The sequence below is a fragment of the Seriola lalandi genome, unplaced genomic scaffold (assembly GCF_002814215.2).
Source record: "Seriola lalandi dorsalis isolate HSWRI2012SDOR001 ecotype SW California unplaced genomic scaffold, Sedor1 jcf7180002054873, whole genome shotgun sequence".
NCBI classification, from domain to species: Eukaryota; Metazoa; Chordata; class Actinopteri; order Carangiformes; family Carangidae; genus Seriola; species Seriola lalandi.
This window is the reverse complement of record NW_019525426.1, coordinates 381,001-398,540: the sequence shown is the minus strand read 5'-3', so window position 1 is coordinate 398,540 and position 17,540 is coordinate 381,001. Positions and strand designations below refer to the sequence as shown.

General features: G+C 37.8%; 4 protein-coding genes across 12 annotated transcripts in view; 3 read left to right on the top strand and 1 right to left on the bottom strand.

Annotated features, from left to right (window-relative positions):
- Positions 1-2,869, top strand: part of LOC111671257 (genetic suppressor element 1-like) — a 38,056-nt gene extending 35,187 nt beyond the window's left edge. For all 8 annotated transcript variants that reach the window (XM_023428336.2, XM_087179835.1, XM_087179834.1 and 5 more), the window contains 2 exons: positions 691-794; positions 975-2,869. In XM_023428336.2, coding sequence (XP_023284104.1) covers positions 691-794; positions 975-1,112 — 242 coding nt within the window. In that variant the 3' untranslated portion in view covers positions 1,113-2,869. The remainder of the gene's footprint in view (positions 1-690; positions 795-974) is intronic.
- A 1,976-nt stretch (positions 2,870-4,845) lies between these two features.
- On the bottom strand, positions 4,846-6,021 carry LOC111671264 (dynein light chain roadblock-type 2). Of its 2 annotated transcripts, none has more exons than XM_023428350.2 (4): positions 5,941-6,021; positions 5,583-5,658; positions 5,316-5,483; positions 4,846-5,143 (listed from the first exon to the last, which is right to left on the bottom strand). In XM_023428350.2, exons 1-4 carry the CDS (start codon positions 5,956-5,958, stop codon positions 5,100-5,102), a joined length of 306 nt encoding a protein of 101 aa, XP_023284118.1. In that variant the 5' UTR covers positions 5,959-6,021; the 3' UTR covers positions 4,846-5,099. The 2 variants fall into 2 exon arrangements, with proteins under 2 accessions (XP_023284118.1, XP_023284119.1); XM_023428351.2 differs by having other exon boundaries at positions 5,956-6,006.
- Positions 6,022-6,025: 4 nt separating this feature from the next.
- On the top strand, positions 6,026-10,139 carry psmd7 (proteasome 26S subunit, non-ATPase 7). The gene is made up of 8 exons (XM_023428349.2): positions 6,026-6,178; positions 6,592-6,683; positions 7,162-7,254; positions 7,346-7,443; positions 7,565-7,645; positions 8,081-8,172; positions 8,437-8,635; positions 9,521-10,139. Exons 1-8 carry the CDS (start codon positions 6,105-6,107, stop codon positions 9,782-9,784), a joined length of 993 nt encoding a protein of 330 aa, XP_023284117.1. The 5' UTR covers positions 6,026-6,104; the 3' UTR covers positions 9,785-10,139.
- A 1,031-nt stretch (positions 10,140-11,170) lies between these two features.
- On the top strand, positions 11,171-17,170 carry hprt1l (hypoxanthine phosphoribosyltransferase 1, like). Its single transcript, XM_023428259.2, has 9 exons — positions 11,171-11,534; positions 11,903-12,009; positions 12,390-12,573; positions 12,867-12,932; positions 13,035-13,052; positions 13,429-13,511; positions 14,629-14,675; positions 15,173-15,249; positions 16,590-17,170. The coding sequence occupies exons 1-9, from the start codon at positions 11,517-11,519 to the stop codon at positions 16,635-16,637; spliced, it is 648 nt and encodes a 215-aa protein (XP_023284027.1). The 5' UTR covers positions 11,171-11,516; the 3' UTR covers positions 16,638-17,170.
- Positions 17,171-17,540: the final 370 nt, after the last annotated feature.

Here is a 17,540-nt window from a genome sequence, read left to right as displayed (position 1 = left end):
GTAAGTCAATGTCAAGTCAGTTTTATGTGTATAGCCCAGAATTTGTGTCAGAGGGTTTCAAGGTTGCTCTGAGTGACTGTTTCCTCACAAATCATTGAGGGGGTTAAATGGGGGACACAGAATAGATCATCTAAAGAGAAAAAACAACCATGAAAATACTTAAGCAGGAAATACATCATTGCTCATTTTTGTTTGATGTGAGGAAAAAGTGTTATTATAAAATGATTGAAAATAAGGCTTGACTAATATTGGATTTTGGAGGTTGATACTAATATTTATATTTGACAGTAAAAAAAAAACCATAACAATTTGTTAGCTAATATTCGCTTTTTAACATAAATGCAAAACATAAACATTTATAGTAAGGAACCCTTTTTAAATGAAATAATGAATTTACAGTTGAAAAATATATTTGCAAGCGCTCTCTAGAAGACAAACTATGTCATGCTTTGTATTGGAACTGTGTTAAATTACATTCTCCCTATAAAATGAAAAAAATTTCACTGTTTCTAAATTACCTTTCTGTTGCTTTTTAAGAAATGGAATTGCACCTTGTGAAGCAATGTCATTTTACATCCCTTACATTACTGTGTGTGAGGCTCAGGGGGACTGTTTTACACTCTGTGTGAAAGAGATAAATGCATATAATTTCCCTTTGTTTATGGTTTCTGTGTATTTCTTCCTTCACAGAATGGAGTATAGAGAGGCAGGTTCTTCACAGTCAGTGTAAAAGACTCGAAGCACAAAACTATAATCTTACCAGAACTGCTGAGCAGCTCTCCCTCACTATGGGGGTAAGTATCTGAGAACATATCTGCACCCCTGCCTCTTTGTTTCTTGCAGATTTGTGTACTTTTGTTCATCCATGTCAGGGTTCCCATTTTCTGTTGAGACTTCTTTCTGTAAGTGATGCAGCTAAGTGCAGAAAGTCTTGGGTCCGTAATGAAGAGTTGTGTCCATCCTTCATTTGACAGGAGCTGGTGAGTCAGAGGCAGAAAGTGAGAGAGGAGAGAGAGAGACTGCAGGCCCAGCTGGAGCACTTCAGGAGGTGTTTGACACTACCTAACATTCACTGGGGCAGGGGGCAAGTCAACGGGCACACACCGAGGTGACCTCTGACAACGACTCTGATGGATTCGCCTCTGACAGCAAAGGAGAAGTAACAAGAACAAGATGGACTGGAGCCAGGCCACTCTCTGCACTTGAAGCACTTGAAGGAGCCAATCCTTGTCTTGTTACCTTTTCTGGCCAATCAGTTATGTTACCTGACTGGTTCCAGGTTTAATTGATTACCTGCCATGTTTGCCACAGTAACATCAATCCACCATGACCATATAGTCTGGGCATTCCCACTTTCTTTGTTGCTCTGCCGATGGACTGTAACAATACTGTGTAGGCAAAACAGCGTCTCTGTAACGCTAACCACTCCCACTAGTCCCTGAGTTGGCTTTAAGGACTTTCCACCATTTAACTCATATCATATCAATTTCTGTGTAAACTGTATTGATCCACACTAATGAGATGTATCACTTGGCACAAATCTGTAGCCTCTCTGGACAGCAGTGAGAAGAGACTAAGTGTGCAGAGGTCACTTGGTTAAAACTCAGAGAATGAAAATTGAGTCAAGGAAATCAAAGCACACCTCAGGCCTTAAACTTGACAGGATGCACTTGAAATGGAATTTGAGGAAATACTTGACCGTCCTCCGTGTGGTATAATGTTGTAGTGTCTACTGAGTACTGTATCTGACAGATGAAGCAGTTTTTGTGCTGGTAATGGTTCTACAGAGGATAGGAAACATCTAAAAGATAATATCTATATAATGGCAAATGGTATCAGTGAAGTTTTTTTTTTTTGAGGTTTAATACATTTTCCATTGGTAATGTCACTTGTGATAGACAAAGAATTTTGTATGTTTTATTGTTTTAACCATTTCTTGTGGGAAGCCATATGTTTTGATTGAACTGCTGCTGGTCAGAATCAAAATGTTTAGAAAATAAAGGGTGTTAGGACAGTTGTATTTGGAAATTGTCATGTGATGTCAAAATGTTTAGGAGAGAACAAAGAAGAAATAGGGATGAAAGACAACATGGCAACCGTCAGTAATTGTTATGGTTGTCATTACCATTGTTCAGATGGCCCAGAGTCTGTCTCCTAAGCCCTTCACATGCCTACAAATGTCAACAAAACTTGAAGAGAAATAAAAGTTTGGATTTGATTTCTTTGATTTGACACTACACGTGTAGTTAGATAATTGAGTGAGACTACAGTACTTTTAGATATTCTGTCCAACCATACAAATGTTTTCGCCCTACCTGAAGGTGATCTCATATGGCATTATTTAGAAAAACTAAGTTTCAATTAAGGAGATAGAAAAACTAAGTCATTATTCACCTTCACTTCAGGACTATGTCAGAACATATAAACAGTGTCTTTTCACTTGATACTCTTAAAGTACTTGAAATTCTGTAATTGTTTATGGGCAACATAGACTTCAGAATGACACTATCCTTCTGTGGATAACAAACTACACCTTCTGTGGTCTTTGGATGAGATTTATTTTTGTTCAAACCAGATAAAACAATGTCAGAAAATTCATAATTTCTGCCTGTTTGCCTCTGAATATTGAAAATCCCAGGAGACCTTTCCTACAAGCACAAACTATAATAACAACTTCCCCAAATCACCTGACCTCCCTCCATCACCTGCTCAGTCTCCTCTACAAACTTGCTGTGAAATCCTGCATATTTGTTTCAATCAGTTGTTATGTAATGTATTATTTGGGCTGTATAATTGCAATGAATTATTTATTAACATATATTGCTGTACATTCTGATGGAAATTTACATTAAAATATTTGTAAAATGTCTATTATCTGTGATTGTCGCGTATCTGGGGAGAGATCAAGTTTTCACTTCTGATAAATATTAAACAGTTGCACAGTTTGTGCAGCCAAACTCACAAATATTTACAACTGAGTCTTTTAGTGCATTTGCTCTTCAGTAATCACTAACTATTTTCTCTAATCCTGAACCCCTCTCCAACTTGGGCTGATGTATGTTGTCAACCGGTTTTGAATACACAGAGGTAGTAAATGAAAATTAGTTTATCATGTCAGATCCTCTATTCATAAAATATTTCCTAGCTACACAATATGTCCCCAGTAATTAAAGTAGCTGAATTTAATCATTGTAATTTTCTACAGGACATGTGCTCCATTGTCAGTTAATGAAGGGGACAGTTAACTTGCCCTATGATGTAATGGAAGAGTCTACCAGATGTAAGATGGCTGCTCCGACTGCATGGTTGGTGAAATTCAAAGGTCGCTGTCACTCTAATTACTTAGTGTGTCAGTTCCATGTTTACTGAAAAACACTGCCATGTTTGTCTTCTTTGGTTTGTAAAACAAGGTTAAGAAAGACAACCAAATGAAGAAATGAAGTCCCATGCGCAGGTAAGTATGGCATATATACCATTCTATTGATTAATTTATAGTGCCATATACAGATGGATGACTGACCATCCTTTTCTGATTTTAGATTTTTTGTCTCTGAACTCTCCTGGAGGGATGGGACACCAATCTTCCAAAAGATATTCCCTCATTCAGTGAGATGTTGCTCCAAAATCTCCAATGTGTGTTTAATTGGTTTGAGATAACGTGACTGCGAGTATATAGTATAGTATATGATTCATTTTAATACTCATCAAACCATTCAGTGATCTCTTGTGTCCTGTAGATGGGGGTATAGTCATCTTGGAGGGGACCACTCCAACCAGGATAAAAATGTTTCAACACAGGATAAAAGTAGAGGTGGCTATACGCTACCTTTATATAAGTACTGTGTCTAAGTACAATTTTTAAGTACTTGTACTTTCCCCAAGTTTTTTTCATTTTATGTGACTTAATACTTGTACTCCACTACATTAATTTGACAGCTATGCTTACTAGTTACTTTGCAAATGAAAGGCTCTGCCCACCCACCCAGGTGTTTCCAGTTACCCTGGCTGATTAGACTTCTTGTCAGGTGTAAATTGGATGAAACTATGCTGGAAATTACATAATTTCACCGAACTTTGTGCAATAACAATGATACTGGGTAAGTTTTCCAGCCACAATAAAATCAACAGTAGGGTGAGGGAGATGTCAGTAGAGCAAAGCACTGAAAACACCTGTGTGGGTGGACCATGGGTGTGGCCTTTAAGATTTTACATACAAATCATATACCTTTTATAAAATGTGTTGCTATTGACTAAATTACCAAACATAACCTCTATCTCAACCTGCTACGACATTAACATGCTGCTTGTATATACTTGAAAGCATCACTTGTAGGAAATCAATGATATATGTAATTATATGAATATATAACACTGACAGAGCCCATGCTGAGTAATGAGTACCTTTACTTTAAGTTAATTTTTCTGATAATACTTAAGTATTTTTACTAACATTTTGGAATGCCTGTTTGAAAGTGACCCTTCTCTCTATGGGGACAAGCAGACTCAAACCACAAATGGGAAATTTATCCTATAGCACACAACCATCAGACCACCTCATTGGGTAAAACATACAGACTATTGCTGATTCCACTGAGCTAAATGCAGATTCCACTTTGGTCACCTTTCCTGTTTCAGTCACAAAGAGTGCTCAGTTTTAGTCAGTTGAGAAGTCTTTGTTGCTGAAGCTCTTAACCATCTGTGGCATAATAAGGACCCCTCCTTTAAAGTTTTTTCTCTTCTTGCTTTCTTGATCTAAAATCAAGCCCTAATCAAAGCTAACTCAGCATCTTTTATACATTTTATATGATACGTAAAATCTTTGTTGTATGACACGGTACACCAGTGTGGAAGCATATGTATTTATTATGTTTCTCCTCAGATTTACTCAGGTTTAACATAATGAACATGGCTGATCTATTAACTACAATACAATGAGCAGCTGCTTAACACCATTGACTTGTTCAACATACTTCAGTTTCAATAAGGACAAGAGGGATGATGCAGTACACGGAGTAACATAACAGTGGAAAAAGATGTTTTGCATGGATAAAGTACCACCATGTGACAAACCAAGGGCTGAAAATGGAAATGCCTGGCAGCTATTCACATGGGTTCTGGATGACTATCAGCAGAAAGTCATTCTCTGCGGAGACATGAAAGAAGAGAAGATGGAGGAATAAAAAAAAATGCATTGAAAACAGTAGAACCTCAGCTCCCCTCTTACAAGTTACAGCTAATGTCTGAAATAATATAAAATCTTTGTTACAATGGTCATCATTAACCCAACAATATCAATGTAATTGCGACACACTCACCTGGTGCAACCAGGATCTCATGTTTCTTGGAGCGGATGCGGAGGAAGGTGAGATCATTCTGGGGGTCCATATCCCTCACTGTACTCCTGGCCTTCATCGTGAGGTGGCGAAGATGTCCTGCATACTGAACTGTTGTGGAGTTATCTAAAGTTGTTCTGATGGGAATACCTGAAAAGATAAAACAGCAACCTTAACAGTGAGACTGTATAGTGAGCATGTTTTATCAGAGGAAACTGCTGTGCTGGATATTAATGCTGTTTGTCTTACCTTCAGCATTGACAACGATTGTTCCAATTACACCTTTATGGGCTTCGATCCTCTTCAGTGTTTCCTCAACTTCAGCCTGCAGGACAAAGAAAATTAAAAACATTTAATAAAACACCAAGTTATGGAATGACTGGCAAAGTCTGGGTTAATAATAATAAAGAAAAAAATAGTAATAAACATAAACTTTAAGGATGGTCGATTTGGTTTCCGTCAAGGCAATCGTTATCAAGGTCGGTACCAGTAAGGTACGTTACATGTAACATAATTTATCCTGTTACAAATGTTTTCGGTTATCTGACGTTAATATAAACATTAAGGCTATGATGAAATATACATTTATGAAAACGTATGAACTTACATGCTCAGTTCCTACCATTTTGCAACAACTCCAACTTCTCTGTCTCCACTGCGCGTCTCTCTGTTGCCAAGAGAAACGGAATTAACGTCAGACGCAAGCGGATGTGGTAGCGTAGCCGTCATTGTGTGGAGGTAGGTTGTGCGCTGTTTATCTTCACTGCGAAAATGCCGGAGTTAGCGGTGGAAAATGTGGTCGTTCATCCCCTGGTGTTGCTCAGCGTGGTTGATCACTTTAACAGGTCAGTAAATTCAACATTCGTTATGAGCCTTTACCAGTGTTGGCAGTTAACATTTCCAGAAACGTAACGCCGATGCTAAGCTAAGCTAATGTTAGCCCTGCTGAGTCAGAGCCCCATTGAGAGTGAATGTAGATATGACCAGGCTAGTTAGCTTGCTGAAACAGTTAAGCTCGTCACCAGTGTTGGTATACAATATATTTTACATTGTTAACTGAGTAAATAACTTACAATATATATTAGTATTTTCCACTGACATGGTCTTATCATTCATTTCATTAAAAATAGATGAATTGTAAATTTGGGCAGTAGGTTAGCTCACAGTAGAAACCTAGCTAACTACTCAGTCTATGTTTATGAGTCATGGTAAGTTAATAAATTAATTTGTTCTGTTAATTTGACTGTTCAATCTACAGGATAGGAAAAGTTGGCAATCAGAAACGAGTGGTTGGAGTCCTACTGGGATCATGGCAGAAAAAAGTTCTTGACGTTTCAAATAGTTTTGCAGGTGAGTCTGGTCGTGACTGCATTTGCTTGGGAGAAACGGATTCAATACAAAAAAAAAAAAAAAAAAAGAGGCCCGAGATATACTGAGTTTTATTCCCTCCTATGACACCAACTCTTAAAAACCTGGATCCTTCCATTCTCTCATCTTTCTTTGTAATACAGGTTTTCTATTACAAATTAGTAGTTCCAGTCCTTAATAGTTGACATCATTAGGGTTAGTTTTTTTTTACTTTATAAAGCTCCCACCCCAGCCACAGAAAACATTATACAACACTTACACTGGCTGAGTATTTGGCTGATCATATGTAAAATCAATGAAGTTTCCCTTTAAAATATGCATTAGTCAGGGTTTTACTGAGGACTCATAAGTGCTACAGCACAATATGAACCAAAATTATTCTAATGGTCAATAAATATTGTAGGTCTGCCACAGACAGATTTTGTCAGTTCTTTTAGTCATTGTCAATGTTCCTTTCCAGTGCCATTCGATGAGGATGACAGGGATGACTCAGTTTGGTTTCTGGACCATGACTACTTGGAGAACATGTATGGCATGTTCAAGAAAGTCAACGGTAAGGTTACATTTACGTAATTCATTTGTGTATTACATTACTTGTTACCCTGATTTTATACTTGTGAATAACTGCCTTCCCTGGTTTTCAGCAAGAGAAAGAATAGTTGGATGGTACCACACAGGCCCCAAATTACATAAGAATGACATTGCCATCAATGAGCTCATCAAGCAGTACTGTACCAATTCGGTATGTAACAACTTTGCCTTTTCCTTCTGCTTAATTTGCATGAATCTGGACAACACTTTGTTCTGCTCATATTCATTCTGATGTTTAATAACCCACTCATATGTCTCTTTTATCCCACCAGGTGTTAGTCATTATCGATGTGAAGCCTAAAGATCTTGGCCTACCCACAGAAGCATACATCTCCGTGGAGGAAATACATGATGTAAGTAAATCACAGATTGTATTGAAACAGATTTTTCCAAATGTCTTTGGAAAGTATTTTCTGCTTCCCATTGAATTAGAAATGACAGAATCTATACATTGTAATTGTATGAGTTACATGGCCATGCATGAAGGCTTTCCTAGGCACCAGTAATTTACAATTAAATTTTTTACTTATTTATTTATTTATTTATCTTTTTTGTGAGAAAGTATTGTCATTAAGTTGGGGCAGGTCTGGATGATCCTGAAATGTTATCATCCTGAATTATCTGAAATAATAACTTTTTACTGCAAATTTGAAGTTGTTCATCCAAACACGGTACTGATTATTTCAAACAAATAATTGTCTTTTGAGAGCTAACTGTTATCTAGTTTGAAAACAAACGTAGGATTGTAGTTGGAATTTTTGTTTATATGGGCGATTCACTATTTCTAGGATGGCACTCCAACATCTAAAACATTTGAACACGTCACCAGTGAGATTGGAGCTGAGGAAGCAGAGGAAGTGGGAGTGGAGCACCTGCTCAGGTACTGAAAGAACTTTCGATTTAAGCACACTACAGCCACACTGTTAATAACATTATAAATCTTGTAGTTACCACAATAAATAATACTGATGTAAGATCCAGAGCACAAATGATGCAATGCTGGTACGAATTTGCTAAAATCACCCAAGCACAAACACCAAAAGACAGTAATAGCCACCAAATGAGAACTTCCTGTCTACTTGAGTGAACCAAAATATGTAAACATGCCCATTCTCCTATCTTATTTGTTATATCCTATTTAAAGAGATATCAAAGACACCACAGTGGGCACTCTGTCTCAACGCATCACAAACCAGGTTCATGGCCTAAAGGGACTAAACTCGAAGCTGCTGGACATCCGCTCTTACCTCGAGAGAGTGGCAGCAGGCAAACTTCCCATCAACCACCAGATCATCTACCAGCTGCAGGATGTCTTTAACCTGCTTCCAGATGTTAATCTGTTGGTAAGTTGTTGGTGTTTGCAGTACATCTAGTGCGTTTTTTAAAGTAATCATTGTAGGGAAATGGGTGTGTGTTAAATTGTATTTAAGCAGATGTCACTTAATTTTAAGTGACATCTACTTCACAAAGATTTTGTTTATAGTTTAATTTAGTTGTGAATTTTGTGAATTTCACAGCTTTTGTTTTTACACAGTGTTAATGATGCATTATTGTAAGGGGAAAAAGTCCAGCTAAAATGCTTAAATGTGGAAGTATAACAAAAAACTTAAGCTGAAAATGTGAATTTTTTCTTTTAGCCGGCATCTCTAACACAGCTTCTCGTTTCATCCACTGGAGGGCAACCTGAGTCTGGTTTAGTGAAACAAATGTAGTTAATACTTGTTTGTGCTCAGATGTTGCATGTATATCCATAACAAAAAAATATCAACTATGGGCAGTTAAAATGTGGGTTTAAACTGATTTAATTTAATGATGTTGTGAAATAAAAATTTATAATGAATCAAAGTTTAAAATTACAGTTTATAGTCATGTAGAGCACTTGCTCAATGGATGACATGCTCAACCACCAAAATAAGTCAGTTGCAGTTCTGTGAAGCACATAAACCAAGATGGTAGATACACATAAAACTTTGGGGACGAATATCTGCTCTTTTCATATTTGAGAAACAAAATATAATTCTGTGTTTGTTTCTTGGCCCATTGCCTGTGATTTCATTTTGTCTTGTTCAAAAAGTTTCAGTGCATCTATATGAAATTACATCACATCAATTATATTGCCTTTCGCAATATTTATTATTAAGCTACCAGACCATTGTTCATTTCATATTATGTACTGTGTGTTGTTTGATTTTCTTTGTTGCTGAATTTTATGTGTTTTGTCTTTGCAGGAGTTCACAAAAGCCTTCTACCTTAAGACCAATGACCAAATGCTGGTGGTCTACCTGGCCTCGCTCATACGCTCTGTGGTGGCCCTGCACAACCTGATCAACAACAAGATTTCCAACCGAGACGCGGAAAAGAAGGAAGGACAGGAGAAAGAGGAAGGCAAGAAAGAAAAGAAAGATGACAAAGAGAAAAAAGATGAGAAGGACAAAGACAAGGAGAAGGAGAAAGCAGATGCTGGCAAGAAAGATGAGAAGAAGAAAAAATGAGTTCTTCCTTTGAAGTCTTCTCTCAAATCATGCTGCCTTCATCTGGATGGTGCTCTACTTTCTGCCCACAGTCACAGCTCTGTATTTGGGTCTCAAGCTAAAAGTAGGGCTCTATATGGGGAACGGTGTCATTTGAGATTTGGCCTCACGGTCGCATATGGCACTCAGAAAGACTGTTATTATCGTACAGAGATGATGATGTTTTCTTTGGTGTTCTGAACTATGAAAACGTGTTTATTCTGTTTTCGTAGTTGCCCATGTTCCTGGTGTTGTACAACACTTGGTATTCCTTTATTGTAAGATGGAGAACTCTTTTTGTTTCTGTATCACTCATTAAATTGGGATCATATTAAAATTTTTTTTTTTTTGCAGTTTACGGTTTTCACTTTTCCTGTTCTCTCTAAATGTATATAGATAGATAGATAGATGGATAGATGGATAGTTGGATACTTTATTTATTCCCTAGGGGAAAAGATCATGATCATTCATGATCATGATCATTTAAAAACAGTTGGTAAATTGTTGTACAATAGACATGCAAGTAGTTATATGTACAGTGGTCACTTTTAACATGGAGTTATGAAGACTGAACCTAAGACAAAAACTGCGTGTGGGTGGGTGTGTGTGTATTCCCCATAGGGCAGTATGAACTCAGTGATTGTCAATTTATAGCCTGACATGGAAATGAGGACAAGTTATGTTGGAGAGAAGCTCATCTGGGCAGATGCTGTTAAATCTCAGAAAGCTGTAACTAACAAAATTACACATTGTAGATAGGTACTAAACACCAAAAAACTGTGTTCCAGTTGGAATATCGTAATATATGGCACACACCATTTACAAAAATCTAACTATTATTTATTGGCATCATCACCAATAACAGTATTTCCAAAGCATGATTTTGTTTTGAGCCAACATGGAATGAGAAGTCCTTAAAAAGTCAAACAAACCCTTAGTGTTCTCCCAAAAAATGGAAATTTGAATTTGTAAATTTGAATGAAATCCATCTGGTGATGAAGATCGTGTCATATGTCTGACAGCTGCAGTAGGGTTACAAAATGGACTTTGAGGTGATATTTTGTCAACAAATGTGTAATCAAGATGCAGAAAATACAACAAATGGATTGGCTTCTTCATATTACAGCATACGGAAAAAAATCAAATAAGTTAAATAAAATGTGAAGATGAGATGTAGCTCAACAATTTAATGCAATAGTGAGGAGGGATCTCGGGACATTAGGGCTACATACACATAAAAAATCCATAAGTACAGTCGTGATCTCACACAGGGCGGTGTGGTGCTTTTAGAGAGGCAGGGGCGGATCTGTCATCCGTTATATTTTTAAAACTGCGTCATCTGCAGCGTCTTGCCCGCACTACTTCTCGGCCACTGTTACCACAACATGCAGTTGCAATCGTAGTAACCAGTATAGCGCATTTTAAGCTCCGGTTGTGTCGGACAAATCAGATTATTGGGAAGGTAAACTGGATTCTGACGTAAAGGACTTAACCCCCCCCCCCTCTCCTCCGGCGGCGGAGCATCGCATGTGCTGCTCGGTCTCGCTCACGGTCAGCAGCGGTCTGTGAGGAGAGCGGCTCGTGCAATCTCCAGTCAACAACAAACCACCCACTTCTGTGCCCCCCCCCCCGCTCTTTCTCTCTCCTCCTGGACCCGAGCATGACTCCTCAGACATCTCACTGCAACTGAACGGAACACACGGCCGCCGGTAACATGGCTTCGTATCTGCAGGTGAGGCTGTAAACCGCTGCGTTTGCTTGTCCGGGGATTTGTTTGGTATTCTGATAACTTGTTCACTTGTCGGGGTGTGGTTGTACTGGGTGTCCTGCAGGCCTGTTGTGATAGACAGCAGTTGGCACGAGCTTTCCAGTATTTAGGTTTCAGTTGTGCTCCGCTACATTAGCGTTTTATGTCCGTTTACCCCCAGCCCTCCTCGGTCATGTGTGAGCGGAGATAAACAGGTGGTTGAGAGGCTTCTGTGTTGCTAGGGGAGGGAGGGGAGCATAGTTTCACTTTGATTAAATGCGTCTTTGGCGCACGCCAGTGCCAATCGTTTTGCGCAGAGCTGAAGAGATGGCTTCTCCTTGGTCTTATTCCAGATCGCTGATGACGAGAAAGGCCATGATCTGGACCTTTTCTGTGTCCCCAGACATTATGAGAACGATTTAGACAAGGTGATCATCCCCCATGGACTCATCATGGACAGGTAAATCGGTTAACAGCAGCCTCACCGGCTACGCCAAATACTGGCGATTCTTAGAAGTCACGTGACACACTCACTCTGGCTCTCTGTTTCACTTTCCCAGTCATACACACACATTCGTGGCTTATGGTTGGATTACAATAGAGAACTATACTGTATTTGCTTGACAAATCACTGTAGCCTACATACTGAAGCACATTTGAATGTGAATTTGGAAGGGAGGGGTTAAATGTCCAGTGCAGTGTAGTAAAATGCATTGTAAGCAATTATGTTTAAGTGCAATGTCATGTCATTGATCTCCTCCTTATTCACAAGAACTATACAACATTCCCCGTTCATTTATGATCCATCTCTTTCCTTTGTTTCTCCCCTCTCTGGTCCAGGACAGAGCGTCTGGCCCGCGACATAATCCGGGACATGGGGGAACACCACATCGTAGCTCTGTGTGTGTTAAAAGGGGGCTACAAGTTCTTCGCAGACCTCCTGGACTACATTAAAGCACTGAACCAGAACAGTGATAAATCAGTCCCGCTGACAGTGGATTTCATTAGGGTGAAGAGCTACTGTGTAAGCTGCCTTTTCCCATTTATTTCTGGGAACCACTTGTGCTGACATGAGGTGTGTGATATGGACTTGGCAAAGAACAAATGAGAGTTAATTATTGTTTATCAGAAATGGGCTGCTGCAGTGTTCAGTGTGGTGGTGAGACTGGATGCAATGCAGAGACATTTCGAAAATTCAATGTAGATTTGAGGTGAAGGTTTGAGGTGATTTTTCTTGTGACTTAAAAGCAGTCCAGGCAAGACAAAAGTGAAAATGCAACCACACTGGTAATGCTGTCTCCTCTTTCTGTCCCCTAGAATGACAAGTCAACAAATAGTGTCAAAGTCATAGGAGGGGATGAGCTGTCAAATCTCTCAGGCAAGGTTAGTCCTCAGATGTTTGTCAGGAAGAAATGCTTCAACTGCACATTTGTTTTTTGTTTGTTTTTTACACTTCATTAACTGTTATTTCATTTTTCTCTACAGAATGTTTTGATTGTTGAGGTAAGACATTTTGTTTTTATTCTGTATTCCCGGTACACAAGTATATCAACATATTAATGCAGAAATCATTTAAAGTTCCAATATTGCCAAAAATCTGTCTCACTTGTGATTTGCAACGTTGTCCATAATGGTATAAATAACTCAAAGGGATACATACCGACCTCCATATAAACAGGAGTTTGACAAATTCATATAGTCTCACTGTATTTGTTGAACCAGTTTGAACCAGTATTTATTCAATTTGTTCATCTTTTAAAATGATATGCTACATTAGGCATAACCTATTAACTTTAAACTAATTGGATATAAAACACAAAAGTCTGTTGTCAAATGTCATATTTTAAGCAATGTTTCCTGTGTGTTGCATTGTCAAAAGGATATTGTGGAGACAGGAAGGACAATGCAGACGCTACTTTCCCTGCTGAGTGAATGTAATCCCAAGATGGTTAAAGTTGTAAGGTAGGCATCATCACATACAGTTTACAGTCTGGGAATTATGAAATGAATAATAGACCTCCACTATAACTGGCTGGTATGCCTTCAGAGAGAGTGCTCTTAGCTAATGGACAAACTTCTTTAGGACTGTAATGCGACAGAGAGAGGGAGCAGCTTAACAGTTAATCTGCCATACTATTAACTGCTCTGTGGACATAGAGGCCATTTCTCTTAGGTATTCCTGATAGTCGGTTGAAACAGGAAATATGTTGACACAATGTGGGTTTCCTCTGATTCTTGCATTGTGGTTTGGTGTACTAGGCAGGGTCATTTTTATGGCTTTGATGTCAGCCATGTAGTAATTTATCACCTGTATGTCTCTTGCCAGGCTTCCATCGTGAATAACAATTTCGAATTTGCCTGTGTATTTAAATAAAATTCAGACTTAAACGGTCTGTTAACCCAGTTCACACACACACACACACACACACACACACACACACACACACACACACACACTTGGTATCAAGAATTGCAGATAGTTCCTGTTCCGGTTTTACAGCATCTAGTGCTAACATTTATCCTTCCACCCCAATACAGTAGAGCTAAACAGAATTGTATTTGTGTCACTCAGAGTATAGAAGAAGTGCCTTTTTTAATTTGCAGACCTTTTCTTTTAACTGCTTTCATTTACAGCTATTTTTGATGAGGACCAAAAATATAGCGAGGACGGATATTATTCAGAATAACTGAATATTTAGTGTTGTGGTGGATTTTTTTTTTTTTTTTTTTTTTTTTTTTTTTTTTTTTACATAATTTTTTCCTTTTTCATTAATTTCCATTTATTCTAGTATTCAGAATAATCTGACAGTTTATTAAATTCATTTTTTTTTCAGTAATTTAAGCTTTAAAGCAGAGGAACTCTATTCACTGGTCACCACTTAGCCTGTACTCTGGTATAATGTTGCATCCATGCATGTATAGTATCCACACAAAGAGGTTGATCTTGAACCCTGAATGGGCATCTGCTCGGTCAAGGTGTTGTGCAGTTCTGTCAGGATTAAAACCTGTACTGAAAATGTATTTTTATTTAAATGCATTTGTTTGAAATAGGCTTTATTTTCCTCATGTATCATTCTAGCCTCCTGGTGAAGAGGACCCCGAGGAGTTCCGGGTACAGACCAGACTGTGAGTACCTCTGTACTCAACTTACACTACTACATGTTATCTGTGTAGTGTAGTAATGTATGGTAGAGCTTCATGCCCATCACTTTATTTTTTTTTGTTTTATTTAATAAAGCTGTGCAGGATTAACATTCACTTCAGAAAATATACTCCAAATGTAGCCAAGCTGGGCACTTATGCACTAATGCATGCCTGATAACCCCCTGTTCACCCTGTCAGTGATTATGTAATGCTTTTAGGTTTGAGTTGGATAATCTCTTTAAGATTGTCCCTCAAGGACAGCTGTTACTGTAAGCGTTTTGACTTTCCACTGTACAGCACTGACAGTTTAAGTACAACCTCACACAGACAGTAAAAGAGCAACATCTATTAGTTTACTACAGAGCCTCTTCTTCTTATTTCAGATTAGCCCAAGAGTTTTACTTTCACTGCACTTAAAGTGGAAATTATGTGTTTTCTTTACACGACTCACATCGGTGGTATCTGTATATTTATTTCAGACATTGGCTTTGAGGTACCAGATGCCTTTCTGGTAGGCTATGCTCTGGACTACAATGAGTACTTCCGAGATCTCAGTGTAAGTTTGCGCCAGTTGATTACTCCCTTCCTGAGTTACAGCAATTAGCAATGGCTGGAAATGCTTTTGCAGAAATATAGGATGTCACAGTGAAGTTGTGCTTTGAGAAGTTAAATAATTTATTTAGTTTAAGTTAAATAATTTGTGAATTATTCTTGACCTGGACTCAATGATGAACTGATTAGATTTTGTTGGTCAAAAGTCAAGGTCACTGTGACCTCACAAAACACGTTTTTGACTATAACTCATGAATTCATATACTAATTATGACACAATTTAAAATGATGAAGTGATGACATTTTATATCCAAATGGTCAATGGTCAACTTCACTGTGATATCATTATGTTCTGTAAAAACACTTCTGGTCTGTGACCATATTTCGTGCAACTTGGCTGATTGGCAGAGGCATACAACGATGAGGCGGTATTTCTAAAATGCATACTGACTTTGAATATACTTGACCTTCTCAGTTTCCCAGTGTAAATACACTGTATACTCAAAACCTGCTTAGAATTGGTGTGTAGTAAAGAATATGCTCATTGTCAGTTTTTTTGTAAAGTTTACTTTTGACAGAAATTTGATCTGGATTACTGTAGTTGTTTAGAAATAGGCATACAATTAGTTTCTGAAAAGAATGAGCCAAGGCCATATCCAAACTTATCCAGACTGAGGTCATAAAAACAAATTCTCTTAGTGTAATCACATGTACAAAAAATGTTTGACTGTCCACCAAAAAAATCTAAAAGCTTGTATTATTATTGTTTTCACATTTTATTTTGCTGTTTAGTATACTTTTGATAAACTTTATCTCCATGTATAATAATCTGAATTCTGCTTCAAATCCTTCTCTACACTCCCAGAAATGCAAAGGGGCCTGTTTGAACTGTCACAGTAGGAAAAGCACAGGTGTAAATAATAAAAGTAATTGTGGCTGAATTCCATTTAGTTGGTTCAGTTTTAGGATCCTGGTATTGTTCATGCTGCCTCAGTATCACACTGTCATGACTTACTGGGACATGTTAACAGAGCAGAGGCATTGTTAATGTTATTAAGAACACCTGTGTGTTTTCTACTACGACAAGTCACAATGTCTGCCGTGATAATGGCCTTTTCTGCTGGGAAAATGCAAAACTCTTCTTGATTAATTCGATTTTAATTAAATGTTTTCTTTGAAAAGTCTAACATAAACACATTGAGTAAAGAATTTGTCACATTTCCAGAAACCAAACCAAAGATATCACCTCTAGTGGTTTTTTCCACTGTGAGAAAAATCTAATTCCTGGACAACTGAAATGAATCAAACATGAACTCACTGTCCTCTGGTTTGCTTTTATTTCAGCACATCTGTATACTAAATGACCAAGCCAAGGAGAAGTACAAAGTGTGAGCAGATAAAGTGCTGCAGAGATGATACCTGAATCAATGAAGACTAGGACCACTGTGATGACCTTCCTTAGCTTTGCTGTGTTTTGAATCTTATTTATTTTTCTACCTAAGAGTCCACAAAATATGACTTGTGGGTTGTATATAACTTTAAGAAGAACATTTCTTTTGCCCCCCATTGAATAAGTGGGATTAATTATGTATATTAAGAATATTTTGGATGTTAAATTTGATTTATTTATTCACTTCCGTGTATAGACTCTGCCTGTAAATTGCAGTTTTATCTTGGAGATGGAAAATGAATGTTATTAATTTGCTCTGGCACATTAAATCACAGGTCTCAGGCGTCTGCTTTATGTTCAATTGTCAGATATTAGCAGTCTTCAGTTTGTATACGTTTTTATTTAACTTAGAATGATATGTCCTCTCATTATGCCATAAAATGACTGACTTGGAATGTACTGTACGTTTTATTTCATATCTGATGTTTTCATGGAGGACCTGTTTACAGCAATACAAATCCCTTTGAAACCTTGATTCCTGTTTTTTTCTGTGACACTTCATCAGTTTCCCCAGCAGAGGGAGTAATGTTACATGTTACATGTTTACAAATAACACTATACTTTTTTTTGTCATATTCGAGTAAACATTTTCAAGTCCCTGTCCTTACATAAGATTGTTTTGTGCATTCCCACAGTCCGTCTTACTTTGGAGAAGCAAATGTATAAATGCCATAAAACTCGAAGCCACAGTGCCCAGATAATTGAGGCTAACGCTCGTCGCCTAATTATGACGACATATTTTCGTTTTCAGTTTGATTTCATTTAACGTTCCCCTAGCCGTTATAGCAATTAATAATAACATTTTTCGTGTGAATAATACATGTAATCATAAGAATATTGTCACA